We start from the raw sequence: 21,320 nt of genomic DNA on the forward strand, positions 1-21,320 counted from the left end.
GTCTAATCAGAGCTGTCGCAGCCGGCCTACGCCAGAGCCACAGCAACGCAGGATCCAAGCCACATCTGCAACCTATACCACAGCTCACGGCAATGCCAGATCCCCAACCCACTGAGCGAGGCCAGGGATTGAACCCGCAACCTCATGGTTCCTAGTTGGATTCGTTAACCACTGAGCCACGACGGGAACTCCCTATAGTTTCTATTCTGTTCTTTCTGTAGTATATGGAAATATGTGTTTCTATATGTTATTTTTTTCATTTTTAAAGTAAAAAAGTCAAAGGTTCATAAAAATTAAAAGAATGTACAATGATCACCTTTATATTCACCACTAAGATTCAGTAGTTTTTAAATGTCTTGACATCTAGTGTCTATTTGGAAGCATCTCGTGACATAGATTGTTACAACTCAGGGGATGCTACTAGCATTTAGTTGACAGAGGCCAGAGATGCTGCTAAACATTGTACAATGCACAGGACAGCCCCCTCAACAAAGAATTATCTACTCCCTGAGGTCAAGAACGCCCCAATTGAGAACTGAAAGGTGTGTGTACGTGTTGCTGAACCAACTAACAGTGAGTTATAGACATAATGATACATCACTTCTAAATGACATGAAAAGTCTATGTTGTTTGAGCAGAAAGAATTTAAAGAGATAGGAGAGTCTCCAGAGATGGGAAGAAGAAAAGAGGAAGAGTGCTAGAAAATTAGATACAAAGTAAGGGAAGATTCCAGGGTATAAGGAAAAGGTGAAATGTATGGAAAAACCTGATCGAGTTGTTGGTCACATCTGGGTCCTTGGCAGAAATGATCTGTATGGTTGTTCCAATCGCCACATCTTCAGGTACCTCCACAAAATAAAAGCCAGGTTCAAACACAGGAGGCTCATCCACATCTTCCACACTGATGTGCACTGTGGTTGTGTCCTGAAATGGGCCTAGGTTCAGAAAACGCATCTCTAGGTGAGGATTGGCTCCCTCCACTTTTAAGGTGTAGCTTTTCTTGCTTTCAAAACTCAGGGGCTGAAAAAGTAATGACAGGAAAATTGATTAGCTAGAAGCATATACGTCAAGGTTGTAAAGGCTGACCAATACTCATGGCCAGTGGGTAGATTCTCAAACATATTAAAATGGTGGAAAAGAGGCAAGAGGAAAAATACGGGGAATTTTTCTTTTGTTCCATAGTTCTTAGTCCTAATGTCAGTTTCAACTCTATTTGGATAGAGAAGGTAAGGAGGATGCTAGATGCTTCAGAGATAGTGAAGGAAGCGTTGGCTGATTAAGAAAGCCTCTGTACACTGGGCAAGGCCAACTTTAACTTGTCCACTCTTTAATCAGCATGGTCACGTTATTAGAAATGCTTGTTCATTTGAAAAGATATCATGATAATTAAGAGAGAGTTTGAGTTTTGTTTCAGAATACCCATACAACTGAGGTCTAGGCTTTTCTGTTTTCTTGCTTAAAAAAAAAAAATTTCTTGAGTACAAAGGCAATAGTGATTTTTTTTCAAGAAGCTATCAATAAGCAGCTCACAAGGTTCTTAGTGCACTGTGTCAGATCACTATTTGTAGTACATAGTTTATTATAGACAATCTTCCAAAAACTTAATTCAATGCCTCATTTTACAGTTAAAGAAACAGAGAGCTGGAAGACTGCCTTAAGCAGATGTGGTTATTCTGTGACAGTAGAAATGTGGCTCTGGATTTTTAAATTCTTCATTCAGGCTCATCCACAAAAGTTTAATTTTGTCTAATAAAATCTTGTGTCATAAAATATAATTTTTTGGTGGATCCTTTTTTGGATCTATCTCTGTCTTCAGAATGTTTTATGTCAAAATAAGTACTGCACTTCAGGGCAGAAAGTGGACTTGAATGTTATCTCTTAAGAATCCATTTTTTTTAAAACAAAAACATAAAAAGCAATACTTACTTCAAAATATAAATAATAAAAAAATCATGGCAGTTCAGTTCTATAAAATAATTACAGAGGTTAATAAAGCAGTTTCTAAACCTTAAAAGTCATATGTCCATTTGGCAATGACTCAAGTTTTCCTAGCTAGATATTTCATTCATTTGCCCCCTTTTCCATAAAATATGTCAGCACATCTCATGTTAGGAAGAGGCATGTGTCTGTGTAAACAACTGGTTTGCTTTTGAGAAATAAGCAGCAGTAGTTGCTTTAACTAAATTTGTTATTTTCAAATTCTTTTTTTTTCTTTTTTGCTGCCCTGCAGCATATGGAGTTCCCAGGCTAGGGATAAGATCCCAGCCGCAACTGCAACCTATGCTGCAGTTGTGGTGATACTGGATCCTTTAACCCACTGCTCTGGACTGGGGACTGAATCTGAACCCGTGCCTGTACCTCTGCAGTGACCCAAGCCATTGCAGTTAGGGTCTTAACCTACTGTGCCACAGCAGGAGCTCCTTTTTAAATAAGTTTTATAGTTTAATTTTTTTTCTTTGGTCTTTTTGCCATTTCTTGGGCCGCTCCTGCGGCATATGGGAGGTTCCCAGGCTAGGGGTCTAATCAGAGCTGTTGCCACTGACCTATGCCAAAGCTACAGCAATGCCGGATCCGAGCCGCGTCTTCGACCTACACCACAGCTCACGGCAATGCCGGATACTTAACCCACTGAGTGAGGCCAGGGATGAAACCCGCAACCTCATGGTTCCTAGTCGGATTTGTTTCCGCTGCACCAAGATGGGAACTCCAAGAGTTTTTTTTTTTTTTTTTTTTTAAGTGGCATATAAAACAATGATGAGAATTACAATTCATGGCACCTTAGATTTGATGAAATACAAAAGTTTTGTGCTTTGTGGGCTGCCTAAGTGGAGAATGGACTTAACACAATTGTTTATTGTATAATGGAAGATTGACGACATGCTGAAGATCTAAGACCATGCTCATACAGAGTAAAGAACATGCTAAAAATAATGTATTTCAAGTTATCTTTCAAAGATTTAAATTAAGAGACTGAAAATCAATTGATTGATTACTTAAAAGTCAAAAAGACCCAAGGTACCAAGTAGTAATCAGTGTGATTTTATGAAGACCCAGTTCTATCAATTCAACTTAATTTCTCTTTTTGAAAAAGTATATGCTTTTTAGACAAATAATAGGCCTTAGGGAAATAAATCAAAAGCAGAACTTCTGTTTCAATTTTACATGACATTATTAATGACAAACGGGGAAGATGGGTGTGGATCAAGCATTTGAGTGAATGTCGTTACAAAGGTATAGATTGTGCAGTCAGTGGCCTCTAAAGTATTTATTATATTTGACTTGTCCATCTACTCAACTTATTGACTTCTTTCTTAATTCCATTTTCTACCACCTCATAAGTTCAGAAGAGAAATCCAAATGACCTTGGCAAAATTGATATATGTTTTGATTAAATATGGATATAGTTTTAGCAATGACAATGAAATACAGTGTTCTTATGAGTTTTAATCTTTTCTCTAGTTAAGGGACCTGGGGAAATGACATTTTGAGGTTCTTTTCAGATACAGTCTACAGCCATATCACTCTGAACTGATCTCATCATATACAAAATTGTAATAGTTAATATTTTTAAATTAACAAGGTCTAAGATATATTTTAATAACTTGACATAAATTAATATTGTTATTATTTAGAATTACCTTATATATTTAAGATATAAAATAAAAAGTTAAATACATTGAGAACCTCAAAACCTTTTTCTGTGCTTGATTTTTTAAAGATAATTTTTTTGCATTAAAAAAATAATAATCCAAAACTCTGAGTTCTTACATTGTTTATAGTTACCAGTTATGGTAAGCAAGGTGTTATTAATTTTTAACCTGAGGCATGCAAAATAATAGGGGAATTTTTTTTCTTTTGTCATTTTTGGCTGCCCCTCAGCATATGGAACTCCTGGGCCAGGGATCAGATTGGAACCACAGTTGCAACCTAAGACACACTTGGGGCAATGTTGGATTTCCAGCCCACTGTGCTGGGCCAGGGATCAAACCTGTGTCCCAGCCGCTCCCAAGACGCTGCCCATCCCGTCACACCATAGCGGGAGCTCTGAAGAGTGTTCTTAATCTCTTGTCATACACATGAGATTGGTATTATTATTTCTAGTCACTTTTATAATTCTGGCATGTATTATTAATTCTCAAAGAATATAAATAAAATAATGCAGTATTTAAACTACATTCAGACTCATTCATATGATGATTCCAAAGCTAATGTCAGCATTTTGCACTGTTGTGACATCATTTTATACTATTTATAAAAATTTCTGGTTGGAGGAATGCTAGATATATCTTTTTTTTTTTTTTTTTGCTGTGCTTGAATGCACCTTAAATAAATTAGGACAAACAAGTGAATACTTCTTCCCTAAAGCAGTATTAATTCAGCTCTATGGAACAGCATAGAATAAAGTTATTAAACACATTAACTTGGGCCACGTTCTAAGTTATGACTTTGTTGGAGTTCCTGTCATGGCTTAGTGGTAAATGAACCCGACTAGGAACCATGAGGTTTCGGGTTCGATCCCTAGCCTTGCTCAGTGGGTTAAGGATCCGGCATCGCCGAGAGCTGTGGTGTAGGTCACAGATGTGGCTCCGATCCTGTGTTGCTGTGGCTCTGGCAGAGGCCAGTGGCTATAGCTCTGATTAGACTCCTAGCCTGGGAAATTGCATGTGCTGCAGATGTGGCCCTAAAAAAGAAAAAAAAAAAAAGGTTATGACTTTGTTGCCTTTGCCAAGGTGATCAATGACTTCCATGTTCTAAAGTCTGTGTTTAATTTTCAGTGTTTTTATATGACCTTTAGCAGCATTTGCCCACAGGCAGTTGCTCTCTTCTCTTGGAAACAGTTTCTTCATGCCTTCCTGGATACCACACTCTTTTGATTTCCTTCTGCCTACCCTGGTCTCTCCTCCTCAGTCTCCTTGATTGTCTTTGCTCTCCTTGACTTCTTCACATTGGAGTGCCACAGTGCTTCTTTCACTGTCGTCTTCTCCATCTACGCTCAGTCCCTTGGAGTATCATTCCTTTTTGTTTGCTTTAAGTACCATTTATGACTCTCAAACTTATATTTATAGCCCAGAACTCTTCTCCCATTTCCAGACTCCTATAACCAACAGCTACTACACATCTCCACTTGGGGGTCTGATAGACATTGCAAATGCAGCGTACCTAGGACTGAATCCCAATGTTTCCCCATCTCACTTAATGGCAGCTCTATTTTTGTTGCTTTATTTCATATTCTCATCCAACCTGTTAGGAAATCCTGTTGACTCTACCTTCAAAATATATTCAGATTCTGACCACTTCTCACCACCTCTATTCTCAACACCCCAGACTAAGCCACCATCATCACTTACCTGGATTATTGCAATAGCCTCTCAGCTGGTCTCCCTGTTTCCATTCTTATCCTTATGGTCTGTTCTCAGCATAGCATACACAGTAATTATTTCATAATGAAAGTCCAGTATGTCACGCATCTGTTAAAAATCCTCCAATTCTCCATTTTACTCAGATTAAAACCCAAAGACCTTACATCTGCCTACAAGGTCCTAACACAATCTGGTCCCCTTGTTACTTTTCTGACCTCATCTCCAGCCTTATAAACTCTCTGTTATTCTTGAAACAAACCAGAGTCATACCTCAAGACCTTTGCACTGGCTGTTCCTTTGCTTGGAACACTTTCCTCAATATTTCCATGTTTATTCCCTCGTCTATAGGGTTGCCATTTATAGTTCTCACTGAAAGTCACTTATAGGACATCTCCTAGAGTTGTGCATTGTCAACCTGCCCATCTCTATGTGGTGACTCTGCCCACTTTAAGTCTTTTCATAAATGTCCCTTCTCTATGAGGCCAATCCCAACTACCCAGTTAAATTTGAAGTCATGTTGGCTCTTCTGATTTCACTTTGTTCTTACACCCCCTCTACATAGCAGTCACCATCTTCTAATATACTACTTTATTGACTTACTTGCTGTTTTGATTGTCTTCTTCTCCTTACTAGAATGTAAAGTTCAAGAGGGCAGAGGGTTTTGGTTTTCATTCTTTACATTAAATGACTAGAACAGTGCCTGGCACATAAGTAGGCATTCGACAGATATTTGTTGAATAAATAAGATATCTTGGGTTTTAAAATGTATTTGAAATAAAGGCAAAGGCAGATTACATCAATGATTTTTTGAATTAATGCATTTTATCAGATGTATTTATTAGGATGTTAAAACTTCAAAATTTTTTAGGTTTTGTCTTTCAGCTGAGTATATCCATATGTGCCTTATGCTACAGAATCTGTAGCTTATATTCAGAAAACGTATTAACTTATGAAGCAAAGTATGCTCGATAAAGTCTTTTCAAGTCTAATTAGCATCTATGGGTCTTTAAGTAGCAACTTAAAAATCTCTACATGTTATTTATTGATTAATAATAATAGTGTAGCCTACTTCATTGTTATTTATGGTATATTATGGCAAAAAATGAGGTTGTTCAAATGCAAATATCGATTAAGTCATTAGCATCATTAGGGAATTAAGCTACAGCAGTTTTTAAAGTAGCTAAGTGGTGAGCTAGAAGTGACATATAATATGTTTGTGGAGTTCCTGCTGTTGGTGCAATGGGATCAGTAGCATCTCTGGAGCACTGGGATGCAGGTTTGATCCCCGGCCAGGCACGGTGGGTTAAGGCTCTAGTGTTGCCTGCAGCTTCAGCATAGGTTGCAACTGCAACCTGGGATTTGATTTGATCTGTGGCTTAGGAGTTCCATATGCCGCAAGGTGGCCAAAAAAGAAAAAAAAAATGTTTGTATCATGACTTGGTACCCTTTTTATAAAATGTTGACACAACCAGTGTTTACATATAAACAAAAGAAGTAAGCTTCCCCCCCCCTTAATAATAGGCAAGACTGTTTTATCAGAGGATAACAGTAATATAGCAGTCTTACTGATATCTCATACACATTCAGAGCCTCTATTTAAATGATTTGGAAAAAGGAGTTGGATTACCTTCTTCACAGTTATGATGCCAACTTGGAAATTGGGATCTGTGTTAATGTCGAATGCATCTGCACCATCTCCATCCACAATAGTGTACTTCATCTCCGCATTGATTCCTTCATCCAAATCCTTGGCAAACACTCTCCCCACGGTAGAGCTAACTGGAGCTGATTCCAACACACTCATCTGATAATGTTCTGTAAAGAAGAGTCAGAACATGAATTTTTGGTGATCTGTCACTAGAAGACACCGCCTTCTCAGTATCACATCATACCCACTGTGCTGTGCCAAACATCTTTTTCATGGTCCAAAAATTAAAACTTGAGTTTTACAGATGAAAAAACAGATCTAAAGAGGCTAAAAAAAACCATTATGGGTCATAGTCTGTACTGGATGTTTGCGAAGGAGGGGCTAGAAAACCTTTATCATAATCCTAGGAGTAGGACAGGACAAAAGCAAAAATACATTCTCATCTCAGTGAATCTACTTTCAGAGTGGTAGGAAGTATCTTGCCTTCCAGTCTTTCAGTACTTCCTGATAACCTATTTCCCCAAATGCTAATTCCTTCTGGGAAAAGTAGAAACAAACCACTGTGGTCTAATGTACCTATTTATTCTGTTCACATTTCAAATGCTCCCATTTTCCTTTGCGGCCTGGCCAGCATGCTGAGTGTGCATCTCTATGACCACCTGCTCAAATTTAATGGTGACCAGTGACCTACAAAGGAGGATCACCATGGAGAACAAATTCCACCAGCTTCTTGTATTAGCCATCCATGTGTCCTTGTACCTGGTATTGCCCATTGGAGGCTTCTTCATGGACAGATCTCTGATACTCGTTCTCTTCTCCAGAATAGAATACCCCTAAGTTCTCACTTACGTAAGAAGCTCAGAGCCAGTAATGTTCTCCTTTTCAACTTGATATCCTGAATTCACTAATTCAGTTCATTTTCATCTCCACAGAGTCGTATTTTCATTAACGTACCTTCTCTGGAGCTAAACTTTCTGATGTTCTTCATTATTGTGTTGGTCATATGTGAATGGCTAAATAACAAAATCAAAAATCACGTTTTTAATACATACATGGTCTTTCTTTTTCTAATATGCATTGCAAGCTGTGGGGATGTGAACCTGGGCAGCCTGGGATGTGAGGGCTCAAGTTTTGCAAAGATTTGGGGAGGCTGACAGCATCTTCCCTTGCATAGAAGAAATGATGCTTGTTCTTTGCCAGTATGAGTCAGGACATTGCTAATGTCTATACTAATGTGGCAGGTGCTTGGGTTTCCTGATCTCTTTACATTCACTTCCAAAGTCTGATGGATTAGACTTTGCTATTGCAGAACATGTTTGGGTAAAACAAACATGTATCTGCCTATATTTTCTCCAAGAAAGTTATGTGTTCTGTGTATAAACAAACATACACAAAAACTTCTACATACGATGCATTATATTAGAAAGTAATATCTAAGGTCTTGATATTCTATTATATTTAGTAATTAAAGGTGATTGAACTTGTTCAATATAAAATAGTAGATGTGTCATTTTATCAACATCCCATAATCAGTTTTGATAATATTTATGAAAAAGAAGGAAAGTGGGATTCCTAGAATGAGGAATTGGAGCATTAATAATGCAGAAGAGTTCATCCAAGGTAGGTTATAGAATGAGATCATTTAACTTAGTTTTAGCAAGTAGAAGGGGAAATAGTGAGATAAAGAATTTTTTTTTGAAGTCAAAAAATAATGGCTATTTTAGAGAAAGCAGAGATGGTGTATGAACAACATTTGGAGACACAGAGATTACTTTTATACATTTGTTTTGTCTTCCACGCAACAAAATCCATGCTTCCACTCTATTCTAGATTTTCCATTGCTTTAAAAAAAATGATAACTCAAAATATATGCTTTAGAGTGGTGTTAGGATGTTGGGCATCTTGTAGGGCAGGATCAAGACCCCAGTTATTGTATTTTGTTTTGCTATTGTGCAGCTACCATGGTTGGAGTGATAACTGTTTCCTACGGTATGTCTAAATCTACATAGTTATGAACTATGTAATAACTTCATTCTTCTACCTTTTCTGCCTTCACCAGAAATACTGTCTAGTGTCAGACTACAAAGTGAAACGGGATAGTTCAAGGATGTTCAAGAATCTGTAGTCTATAATATGCACAATATGAGGCAATCATGAAATAATAAAGGTGGAGCCCACAGGGTCAGGAAAGCAATTAAGATGCCAATCCATATGGCATTTTATAAACTGTTTCATGGTGCACTGCTATTCTGTATTATAGAACAAATTAACTTAGTAACCTACTTGTTTGCCCCACTTGTGAAATACTTATCTAGTATCCTGTCTTTTGGTTTCATGAGATCTCATGGGGACTTTATAAATATCAGTTATATGTAAAATATTTGAGGTCTCTTCTTGTATTTATATACACAAAACTTGGTCTGGCTGACTCAAAATGTAGCTCTTCAAGTGATGTTTTGTTTGGTTCTCTGTTTTTAGTTTAGTTGTTATTGTTGTTGTTTAACCTGATTTCCCTGGTTAAGTTTTTCACCTAGAATTGTGTCTGCTGCTCTCACTTTTCTTTTTTTTTTTCTTTTTTCTTTTTAGGGCAGCTCCTGTGGCATATGGAAGTTCCAAGGCTAGGGGTTAAATTGGAGGTTCAGCTGCCTGCCTATGCCTCAGCTACAGCAATGTCAGATCTGAGCCGCATCTGTAACCTATGCCTCAGCTTGTGGCAAGGCCAAATCCTTAACTCACTGAGCTAGGCTAGAGATCAAACCTGCATCCTCATGGATACTAGTCAGGTTTTTAACCCACTGAGCCACACTGGGAACTCCCACGCTCCACTTCTCTAACTGCTCTCTTTAAGCTTCTGTTTCTCAGATTTACATCTGTTTCTCAAATTTACATCTCCACTCCACAGTTAATAGCTCCTTGATTCTACCTTCCTTAAGGACATTCAGTCTGATTGTCCTGCTGTCACTTCATGTTCAAATTGGAATTTGTCTTCCTCTTTTCCTGCCACTAGTTCCATTATGTATTCTCTATTTATATCAGTAGTACAATTCTTCCCTTGTTACCCAGACTTAAAAAATCACTGTCATTTTTGACTCCACCCTTGGTTTCTTTGGCCAAGAAATCAGGAAACAGAGAGAGGGATGAATTGGGGATTTGGGATTACAGATATATATTACTGTATGTAAAATAGATAAAAAACAAGGACCTACTGTATAGCACAGGGAACTATATTCAATATCTTATAACCTATAGTGGAAAGGAATCTGAAAAAGAAAAATAACTGAATCATCTTGCTGTACATCTGAAACACTGTAAATCAATTATACATCAATTAAAAAAAAATCAAGAGGGAGCAGTCCATGTTTTCTTATTTGTCCTACTCCACTCCTTCTGCCATTTCCTTCCATCTGTATCAGTTCAATCCAGACTACTCTAAGAGCCTCCTAATGAACTCTCTTGCTTCTAGTCTCTGCCTCTGCCAACCAGTGCTGCAAATGACTGTCAAATTAGTCTTTCTTTCTTTCAATTTATTTTTTATTGTTATTTTCCCCAACACACTTTTATTTCCACTGTACAGCATGGGAACCCAGTTACACATACATGTATACGTAATTTTTTCTCCCATTGTCGTGCTCCATTGTAAGTGTCTAGACTTAGTTCTCAGTGCTACACAGCAGGATCTCATTGTTAATCCATTCCAAAAGCAATAGTTTGCATCTGTTAATCCCAAGCCCCCAATCCCTCCCACTCCCTCCCCGTCCCCCCGGGCAACCACAAGTCTAGCTGGTACAACCACTATGGAGAACAGTATGGATATACCTTAGAAATCTATACATAGAACTACTATATGATCTGGCAATACCACTCTTGGGCATATATCCAGACAAAACTTTCCTTAAAAAAGACACATGCACCTGCATGTTCATTGCAGCACTGTTCACAATAGCCAAGACATGGAAACAACCCAGATGTCCATCGACAGATGATTGGATTAGGAAGAAGTGGTATATATACACAATGGAATACTACTCAGCCATAAAAAAGAACAAAATAATGTAATTTGCAGCCAAATGGATGGAACTAGAGACTCTCATACTGAGTATAGTAAGTAAGAGAAAGACAAATACCATATGATAGTATCTAATATATAGCACAAATGAACCTTTCCACAGAAAATTAGTCTTTCTTTATGTCTCTTACTGTTCAAAAACATTGCAGTGACTTCCATTAGAAATATAACATATTTGAAACACTAAAGAGAAGGCCTTCATCTTAGGGATCTCTGTACATAAAATTACATTTGCAGCTTTAAAAATTTTTTTTTTTTGCTGTTTTATGTGTTTCTTTATTTTTTGCTTTTTAGAGTTGCACCCTCAGCATATGAAAATTCCCAGGCTAGGGGTCAAATTGGAGCTACAACCATTGGCCTACACCACAGACACAGCAATGCCACATCTGAGATGTGTCTGTGACCCTCACTACAGCTCACGGCAATGTCAGATCCCTGACCCCAGTGAGCAAGGTCAGGGATGGAGCTCACATCCTCATGGATACTGGTCATATTCGTTTCCACTGCGCCACAGTGGGACCTCCCACATTTGCAGCTTTATTTCTAGTTCTTTGTAGTAGAATGCTGCCCCAAACAAATATTTTTTGAAGGAATGAATGGCTTTCCCTTTCTGGAATGTTTTTCTTTCTTCCCATTTGAGTCCTTTATAGTCTTCAATCCTCTGTTAAACTTTCATCCTTTTATGGAACCTTTACCCATCTTGGTTTATGTGAAGGCTTCATTCTGCACTAACCTAGTGGCAAGGCAGATGCTGCTTCCTGGTTAACTTTTAATGAGTATTGAGTGTATATTCCCCCACAGCACTTTAAGCTTCACAGAGGCAGGGACTGGGTTTCAAGCATCTTATGCCCCTCATGCCCAGGTCCCTTATAAAACAGGTGCTCAGTACCTGCTTGTGAATTCACTGGTTAAGGTGGTCAGATCGGTCACTTTGTTCACCTCCAGCTTTGGTTTGATTTCCCTGCATGCATTCTCAACAGGGGCAATATTGTCCCCTAGGGGGAAAAAATTGATTCTTGTTGGGGGAGAGGTGAAAAAAATCTTAGTTATTACAAAGGTTCGTGGCTCCCTAAAGTTCAACCCTACCCAAAAAAATCTTAGTCCTTAATAATTTAATTTTATAAAGGGGAAGTCAGGGTATGGCAGTCAAGAAAAAACGAGTCTTTGAGTTCCTGCTGTGCTGCAGTGGGTTAAAGATCCAACATTGCAGCAGCTGTGGCGTGGGTCCCTGGCCCAGGAACTTCCATATGCCATAGAGTCTAAAAGGGCTCCATAGGGAGACGATAATGAAAAAGTGAGAAACACTGGTTTAGTGCTATGGGAAGTTGGGACCTAGAAGGGAAATGGTTATGTGAGAATTGCATGATAAATGTTGGAAAGGAATCCATGAATAATTGAACTCAAAGAGGATCTCAGAGTGGCCTTTTTCTTTCACCTCTGTTGTAAGTGCATCCTTCTGGCCTGAGGTCTGTACTCTCACTGGTTAGGTACTTACTCTGGGGAAAACGGGGTGGGTTATCATTGACATCCGAGAGGGTGATGTTGACTGTTGTGGTCCCAGCTAATCCTCCAAGCTGCCCTCCCATGTCCTTGGCTTGGATGATGACTTCATAGTATTCTTTGGCTTCTCGGTCCATGTTCATGAGTGCTGTCCTAATTACACCTGCAGGATAGAAATGACTTGTTTTAAAAAACAAAACCACAAGTCTAGTTTTAAAGATTGGGTCCTAGGTTTCTCCCTTGTGCATTGTCAAGGTGTAGAGTTGAGATGCAAGTCACCTGCTTTCTTACGTTTGAGCTTGACGAAAGTTCTGAGCTTAAACAAAAGGTGAATAAATACTATTCCAGCAAGAAGAGCTGGTGACATTATGGAGCAAGAACAGGAGGTGGCAGCAGTGGTTCTCTAACAGACCTGGGGACTGGCAGTCCAAGGGGATTTCAGGCTGCTCTGTCTCACCAAAGAAAACTGGGGCTTCAGGTCCAGAAAGCAGAGCCTCATATGTCTGCAAATCTGTGATTGTAGATAATTATCCTTTAGCTTTTTCTTTCTTCAGCCCCTAGAGCCCTTGTAGTGTGAATGACTCTTCTTTAGGCAGCTCACTCCCAGTCTGCTTTCTCCTGCCTCCCCAGTACCTGTAAGCAGGGTTGGAATTCTGATTTGATCTTCCTTTTGTTATATATTCATCCTCTTTCTTACTTTCTTTCTTTTTTTTTTTTTTTTGTCTTTTTGCCTTTTCTAGGGCCGCTCCTGTGGCATATGAAGGTTCCCAGCCTAGGGTCTAATCAGAGCTGTAGCTGCCAGCCTACGCCACAGCCACAGCAACAAGGGATCTGAGCCACCTCTGTGACTTACACCGCAGCTCACGGCAACTTTGGATCCTTAACCCACTGAGCAAGGGCAGGGATCGAACCCACAACCTCATGGTTCCTAGTCAGATTCGTTAACCACTGAGCCACGACGGGAACTCCTTTTCATCCTGTTTCATTAGGTTCTGCTTACCTCTGTGCTTTGCTGCATTCCATGAGCTAAGACACAAAAAAGGCTCTGTGCGTTGTTTATTTTTAACACACATACAGGATGAACTTGCCCCAAACAGTAAGTAGGCGCATTGCAGTGTGAACATATTCATTTAAGAAGAGGGCTCTAGGAGTTCCCGTCGTGGCGCAGTGGTTAACGAATCCAACTAGGAACCATGAGGTTGCAGGTTCGATCCCTGCCCTTGCTCAGTGGGTTAAGGATCCGGCGTTGCCGTGAGCTGTGGTGTGGGTTGCAGATGCGACTCGGATCTTGCGTTGCTGTGGCTCTGGCGTAGGCCGGCGGCTACAGCTCCGATTCAACCCCTAGCCTGGGAACCTCCATATGCTGCTGGAGCCGCCTGGGAGATGGCAGAAAGACAAAAAAAAAAAAAAAAAAAAGAGGGTTATAAATAAAAATCTTGTGAAATGTGGTGTTTGGATCCTGCCAAGGATGTGTGATAATGTTTTATCTCCCTTTTAACCTCTCTTCTTAGAAAAGTTGACTTCTGTACTCTCTAGGCAAAGATTAAGGGCTTATTTACTACAAGTTTACAACTTGATCCTTGGCTAAACAGGCCTTTTTCACGCCAAGGGAAGGAATTGGGAACCACAAACCTGTCCCCATTTTACTCCTATAATTATATATTTCATTATAGTAACAAAGTTCTAAAGTGAAAATGCAGCATTTTCTTTTTTAAAATGCCCTGTGGGCATGGCAGAACTATCTTTTCATGTATTTTTGACCTTAACACTGTAGATGCCCCCTGGGAGCTGTCAAAATAATGTAAGATTCCTCTTAGGATGTAAAGGACACATTACTCTCTTCCTATCTGTATTTTCCCTCCCTGTGGGCATTCCCTCAGTCTCCCTCCCTCCATTTGTAGAATGGTTAAAGTTACTGTTTTATAGACGTCCCTAACTGCAGTCCTTTTTCTTTCCTCCTACTAATTTATACTCCCTCACTTCTTACGTTTATGATATAATTTTCTGAATGCCTGGTTCCCCTGAGGACTTCTGGAAAAAAATTCTATCAGGTTGTTAATAGAAATGTGTGTTTTCTATTTCATATAAAGAGGTGACTTTGAGTGTTTGGAATTGACTTTACCTCTGTGACTGTAAGTTTCTTTACTCAAGTTTTCTGTTAATTATTCTCAGGTGCTCAATTTTCCTGTGTATAAAATGGGAATAACATTTCCATATATTTCATGAGTTCACAAAATTATTGGGAGGCTCAAATATTGTAATATTTATGAATGTATTTGGAGTTGCCTTGTGGCTCTGCAGGTTAAGGATCTGGAGTTGTCACTGCTGCAGCTCAGGTCACTGCTATGGTGTGGGTTCGATCCCTGGCCCAGGAACTATGCACACCATGGGCATAGCCAGTTAAATAATACAATTTGATCTAATCAAAATTCTCCCTTTCAAGAAGTATTTATTTATTTATTTATTTATTTATTTTTGTCTTTTTGCCTTTTCTAGGGCTGCTCCCGTGGCATATGGAAGTTCCCAGGCTAGGGGTCTAATCAGAGCTGTAGCTGCTGGCCTACACCAGAGCCATAGCAACACAGGATCTGAGCCGCATCTTCAACCTGCACCACAGCTCACAGCAATGCTGGATCCTTAACCCACTGAGCGAGGCCAGGGGTCGAACCCGAAACCTCATGATTCCTGGTTGGATTCGTTAACCACTGAGCCACGACGGGAAGTCCTCAAAAAATATTTATGAATGCATTTTAAAAGGGAGAAAGTCTGGCACAAAGGCAAGATAATAATGATATAATTGCTCTGCCAACTTAAAAGTATTAAATGGAATCCTTCATAGATAAAATATAAATTCTGTACTTAAAATTCTTGGGTAAAACTGAAAAAAAAAAAGCAAAACAACCCCATGCCTCCTTGATTTGTTGATTATTGATTTGTCCTTTTGTAGCACATTGCTTCTTCCCCACCCAGTTCTCTCTGCTGTCTTCCCTGTTAGAGTATTTCACTTAGCACCTCCGTTTTGGGGGGCAACATCCCATGCACTGTGGTCTCTCCTCTCTCATCAAATTTATCTGTTCATTCTGGCTTTGCCCTCTCCTTAGTACAGGGTGGCTCAGTGGGAAGAATATCAGACCACATGTCAGGGGACATTTCTACAACCAGAAGCACCTTGTTAGGTCTTCCCAATTTCCTGATCCATTAAGTGAATGATAATGGACTGGATGATTTCCCTAAGGTTCTCCCTGTTTCAAAATCAATGATTTTAGTTCCATAGGGAGTCCAGGTTAATGTGCCAATCCTCTTAGATCTTCTTGGATTGTAAAAGACCTTATTCCCTTGGAGTAAATACAACCAAAGGATTATTTGAAGGCTAGTGAGGAGGTACTCCTGTGTAAGCAGTTCTTTGGGTCTCTCCAATCAGATCCTATACACTGTCTATGCATCGTGCTGCTCTTACCCACCAGGGCAGTGCTAGTTCTCTCTCTTAATCTCAAGGTTTACAACAAACAATGCTCTAGTTAATACACTCCTTGCAGAGTTCATGAAAAGGAGAGTTAGAACTGTTATAAATAGCAGTTACAAATTATTAGAGAATAAAACAAAACCTCTGACTTGACTGTTACATGACATACCTGTTTTGGAGTCCACAGAAAAGTATGGCTGGCCCTGGAGGATGCTGTATACTACCCGGGCACTGTTGCCATAGGTTGGGTCATCGGCATCTGTGGCTGTCACCTGGATAACAGAGGTCCCTGAAGGAGAGAGATAGAGGAAATCTGTTCAAATTGAACTGCTAAAGGCTGAATGCAGTCCTGAATGGGCAGTTTAAAAGCATTTGCAAATACTGTGTCTGCTTTCTTGGGAAGGCCTCTTTCTAGGTCCAGCTTCTATAACTGCTTAGTACTTTATGAGTAGGGATGAGAGTTATTTGTGTTTTAAATTCTTAATAACCAGTAAGGGCAACACAGCCTTTGGGCCTTTCATTCTTCTTTTAATAATACCAAACCGAATCTCTGTTATGAATCAAGTATTATCTATCTATCTACCTATGTACTTACTGTCATCTATATATTGTTTTGCTTTTTAAGAACCAGAACTGAGTAACAGTAATAGGCTTATTATTACTGTGACTTTGTAGTAGGGCTGACTTCAGTGTCTAAGTAGCTTCCTGCCTAAGGACATGGTTGTCATTTTTGGTACAGTTTTATAGTCTGTGAACTGTTTGCGCATTCTTTCCTTCTCCTCATTTAGACAGGAGAACCTTCTGTAGAGAAAATTTTGTTTGTAAGAATCAGTGACTCTCCCTCTTACCCACTGGTGACATTTCTGGCACCGTGGCAACATAAGGTCCATCCAGGAACTTGGGCTCATTGTCATTGATGTCTTGGATTTTAATGATAAATTCTGACTCTGGCTCCATTGGCCTGCCTGTCCGCCTGTCCAGGGCTTGAGCCCTTAAGGTGTACTGGGCCCTTTCCTCTCGGTCGAGCCTCTGAATGGCGTGGATGTCTCCAGTGGTGTCATCGATGGTAAACACGACGCCTGCACCTTCTCCAGAGAGGATGTATTTGATGGATCCATCCCCCCGGTCCATGTCTGAATGAAGCTAGAGAGGAAAAGCATCAAAACTTCATTTATGGATATGAACAGGTGTCAGAAATAAGTTGGTTTACAGTTTACATTATGATTTCCTTTCAAATAGGAAGTTTTTTTTTTCACTCAAATGTTTAAAGTATCTGACAACAAAGAACTAATAAGCATTGAATATGATTATATCAAAGAGCAAATGTAGGTTGATGAATAAGTGAAGTTTTTCCACATCACATTCAGTATCCTGAACTTAGTACTATTTTTCAAATTCCTCTCCCTGAGAAGTGTAGAAAACAGGAGTTCTGGGAAGTATATGCACCAACATGACAATAAGGAGGAGCCCAGCCTTTCCATTTAATTTTTTTTTCCAAAAAGGACAAGCCTAAACATTTTAAAATTTAAAAAATATTGACGTAAATTAAGTTTTGGAATTTCAGAAACTTTCTGATAATTTACCTTGGCTGAGAAGCTAATGAAATAGCTAATAAAGAGGATGCAGCCACTGTACCGGAAATACTAAATGACTTCTGTTGGAGGGGGCTCTTCAAATTCTCTGAATTCAGTAGTTTCATCAGTAGGACTATGCTTGCTTATGTTTCAGGTATCAGAATGGAAATTTACTGCTGGTTATTATTCTTTGCATCAGTGTATCTCTCCTTTTGATGGGACCAGTTCCTGGCCTCATAATTGAATCACTCAAATGTACACGTGGAAGGTTGTGCGAAGGGACGTGCTATTATCTGCCCATCCAACTATATTTCCCCCCAAATTACTTTGTAAGGATTCTCTAAACAAGTACAGAGGCACTATCTTCATATTAAGCCTAGAAATAAACTCCAGCATCTCTAATTATAGACAATGTATGTAGGTGGCAAGAACCTTGGAATTTTGTTCTACCTTATAACAGTCCTTCTCTAAGGGTACAACAAAAAATTATTTGTACTTAGTTAGCTACCATTAACTCTATTGATTGTTGCTGGGGTTGTTAGCACTTTGCCTAGTCCAGTGATGAAATCCATGAGATTTAGTTTACAAAACAGACAACCAGTGTTAGGCTTAGGCCAGAGAGGCAAATGCATCTGACCTGAATAGTATATCAGTTATAAACTGAATGCCCTTGACAAATTATTTAACGTTTATAACTCTCAAGTTCCTCATATTATAAATGTGGAAAACAATATTAATTCTTACTTTGAAGGGTTGTTTAGATCATTAGAAATTAATGTATGTAAAGCACCTTGCACAGTGTATTTCCCATAATAGGAACACTCTAAATGGGGCCAATTATGATGATGATATACATGCACAGAAAAAATGGTATTAACATGCCTGGCTTTTCTTTACTCCCTTCAAACCCTCAAGAGTGTAGCAGATACAGCAGAAACAGCCTCTTGGCCTTTTTGTTATGCATAGCCCAGTGGTAAAAGCTGGAGAAGGGTGCCTGAAGCATTGCAGGGACAGTGTTAGTCTGAGGATTAAATGGCATGGACACCAAGAAGACACCTGAACAACATCCTCAGATGAGGATGGGTTTGGAGGTCGTGGCTGCTTTGAGCTGATCTCAGATTGACTCATGGCCAGATCACACAGGCAGTGATTTTGCTGCCTAGAGGAATTCAGCTGTGTCTTATCTAGAGGAGGGAAATAAGAGAACAAAATTGACCAAAAAAATAGCTGTGGATTTTTTCTGCTTCTTAAAGAATTCCATTTAGAATAAAAAGTTCTCACATTTCCTCATTCTGTATATGGTATTATTTTTTTTACAATCCAAATCTTCTATTGATGCAGTTAAAAGAGCAGAGGTGCCTAGCTCTTATTGTGTAGAATAGAAACTCATGTTACTGGACCCAGCCATAAAGAAATAAAAATCCATTCCATCAGGAACTGTGTTCCCAGGCAGAGGAATGGAACTGGGAGGAGAAGGACAACTATCTAAGGCCTTTTTTTTTTTTTTTTTTTGTCTTTTTAGGGCTGCACCCATGGCACATGGAGGTCCCCAGGCTAGGGGTCCAACTGGAGCTGCCGCTGCCAGCCTACACCACAGCCACAGCAATGTGGGATCTGAGCTGCATCTGCAACCTACACACACCACAGCTCACAGCAATGCTGGATCTTTAACCCACTGAGCGAGGCCAGGGATTGAACCCTCAACCTCGTGGTTCCTAGTGGGATTCGTTTCTGCTGCGCCACAAAGGGAACTCCCCAGGATCTAAGGCTTTTTAAGTTAAAAAGCCTTAACACTTTTAAGTTAAAAAAGTGTGTATTTGTGTGTTTACATAAGTACATAAATATATGTATACATATGAAATCTATGTAATTTTGAGGCATGTGGCATAAGACTTTCACTTAGGATGAAATATGATAATTTAGGACATGGCAGGTTATCCAGGGGAGCAAGAAAGAATAGAATCTGACATTAAAGAAAATACCCAGACTTGTTTTGAGGTGTTCTATATGTCATCTAAAGAGTTTTCTCCTACGAACCTTAAGAAAGTTAAGCATACTTGTGATCATCATAGGCCTAGTTAAGTGCTCTGGCTATAGAGAGTGCTTGATGAGTAACAGAAGGTTAGAAATCTTTGCTGCTGTAGAGGTGATTCTGGTTCCTAATGGAGTCTGGGCTAAACCTCAGATCTGCTATATTTATTTTTGTCTGTCTTGGGAGAAGAAATTGAGGCACTCTCTAGAGTGAGTTCCTTGAAGTCAGGAACCATGTGGCTTTCATCTTGGTGTGGGTCCTCATGTGTAGCAGATGTGCAATAAAATCTTACTGAATAGTGTAGGGAAGAGTATTAGAGTTAAAGCTTCTAGTGAAATCCTTTTAACTTTGTCTTAAAAGAGGTAGGGAGCATCTTTCAGGTGGCTTCTCTGTGTGTGTTTGTGCGCATGTGTGTAAGAAAAAGAGGAGAGAAGGGGGAGAGGGAGTGAGAGGAATTCACAGAGAAGTTAGGAGGGCTTCTTATGAACAGGAAGAATACCAGCTATGAAAAGGGCCACAATCTGCTTACACAGAATGGATTTCTGAGGAATATATAGTTGACCTTTAAACTCCATGGATTTGAATTACCAGGTGCACTTATATATGAATTTTTTTTTCAGTAGTAAATACTGCAACTTGTGAATCTGTGGATGCAGAACCAAGATGCACAATCTGTGGATGCAGAACCAAGGTTACAGAGGAACTGTGAGTGTGGAGGAAACATGGATATAGACAGAGGGCTGACTCTAAAGTTATACATGAATTTTCTACTCTATGGAGGGCCAGCACCCTAACTCCCACATTGTTCAAGGGTCAACTGTAATTATATCATATTAGGATCTAGTCAGGGCACAACACCTACACCAGTTATTTCAGCAGAGAGAATTCAATGTGAAGGTTGAAAAGGCAAGAAGGGCACATTGGAGTATCACTGGAGAGATAGTAACTCTAGGGAACAGCTAGTGCCTCTCCGGCTGGGGGAGGGAGGGCAGAAGTTGGACTCTAGATGTTTGGAGGCAGTTGGGCTGAAGACCTCTGAGAAGGAAGTGCTGCCCCCTTGGGCTGGGGCTTCAGGAGCTTAGAGGCGGTGCTCCCCAGCACCCATCTCCCACACAACTGAGAGAAGCAGGAGGGCTCCTTATGAACAGGAAGATTTCTGAGAAGGGGGTGCCATCCAGTGGTGCTGGTCTTCCTCAGGGAATGTGATGAGGCTGGTGCTGGGAATGTGGAAGGAATCCAGAAACTGGAATCAGCTGCCTTGGGTAAAAGTAACAAGTCCTTTTGGCCTCTCCTGCCTCTGGTTCTCCCTCTAGTATATTCTACTACTGTCAGAACCCAATGGGAGCTGGTCAGAAAAGGGGAAATTGTGGTTTGCAGAGTCCCAGCCCCCACATCACCAAGGGTAGTTGGAAAGGTAGATCTAGAGCTGAGAGACACCAGCTTAACAACCAGCACAGCAATGAGCCTTTCATATTAGGGTTTACCAGCCATGGAATACACATTTGGTTGTGAAAATTGCAAAGAAGAGATATTAAGAGCGTTTCTCTAAGTCACTCAGCAAATTGGCACTACAGTAAAAATGTCTTATATTTATCCACATTTAGTTCAGCTAAGACTGAGCTGAAGGCAGTTAAGGGGCTTCTGGAATGCAGTTGGCAGCACATAGTTATGTACATT

The 21,320-nt window shown here is 39.7% G+C and overlaps 1 protein-coding gene across 1 annotated transcript in view; it reads right to left on the bottom strand.

The window, feature by feature from the left end:
• Positions 1–21,320, bottom strand: part of CDH20 (cadherin 20) — a 204,451-nt gene that overhangs the window by 31,877 nt on the left and 151,254 nt on the right. Inside the window, exons 3-7 of the mRNA XM_047767028.1 lie at positions 16,886–17,180; positions 16,207–16,326; positions 12,570–12,737; positions 6,988–7,175; positions 767–1,020 (exon numbers count right to left, since the gene is read on the bottom strand). Coding sequence (XP_047622984.1) covers positions 767–1,020; positions 6,988–7,175; positions 12,570–12,737; positions 16,207–16,326; positions 16,886–17,180 — 1,025 coding nt within the window. The remainder of the gene's footprint in view (positions 1–766; positions 1,021–6,987; positions 7,176–12,569; positions 12,738–16,206; positions 16,327–16,885; positions 17,181–21,320) is intronic.

This window comes from Phacochoerus africanus, chromosome 2, assembly GCF_016906955.1.
Source record: "Phacochoerus africanus isolate WHEZ1 chromosome 2, ROS_Pafr_v1, whole genome shotgun sequence".
NCBI classification, from domain to species: Eukaryota; Metazoa; Chordata; class Mammalia; order Artiodactyla; family Suidae; genus Phacochoerus; species Phacochoerus africanus.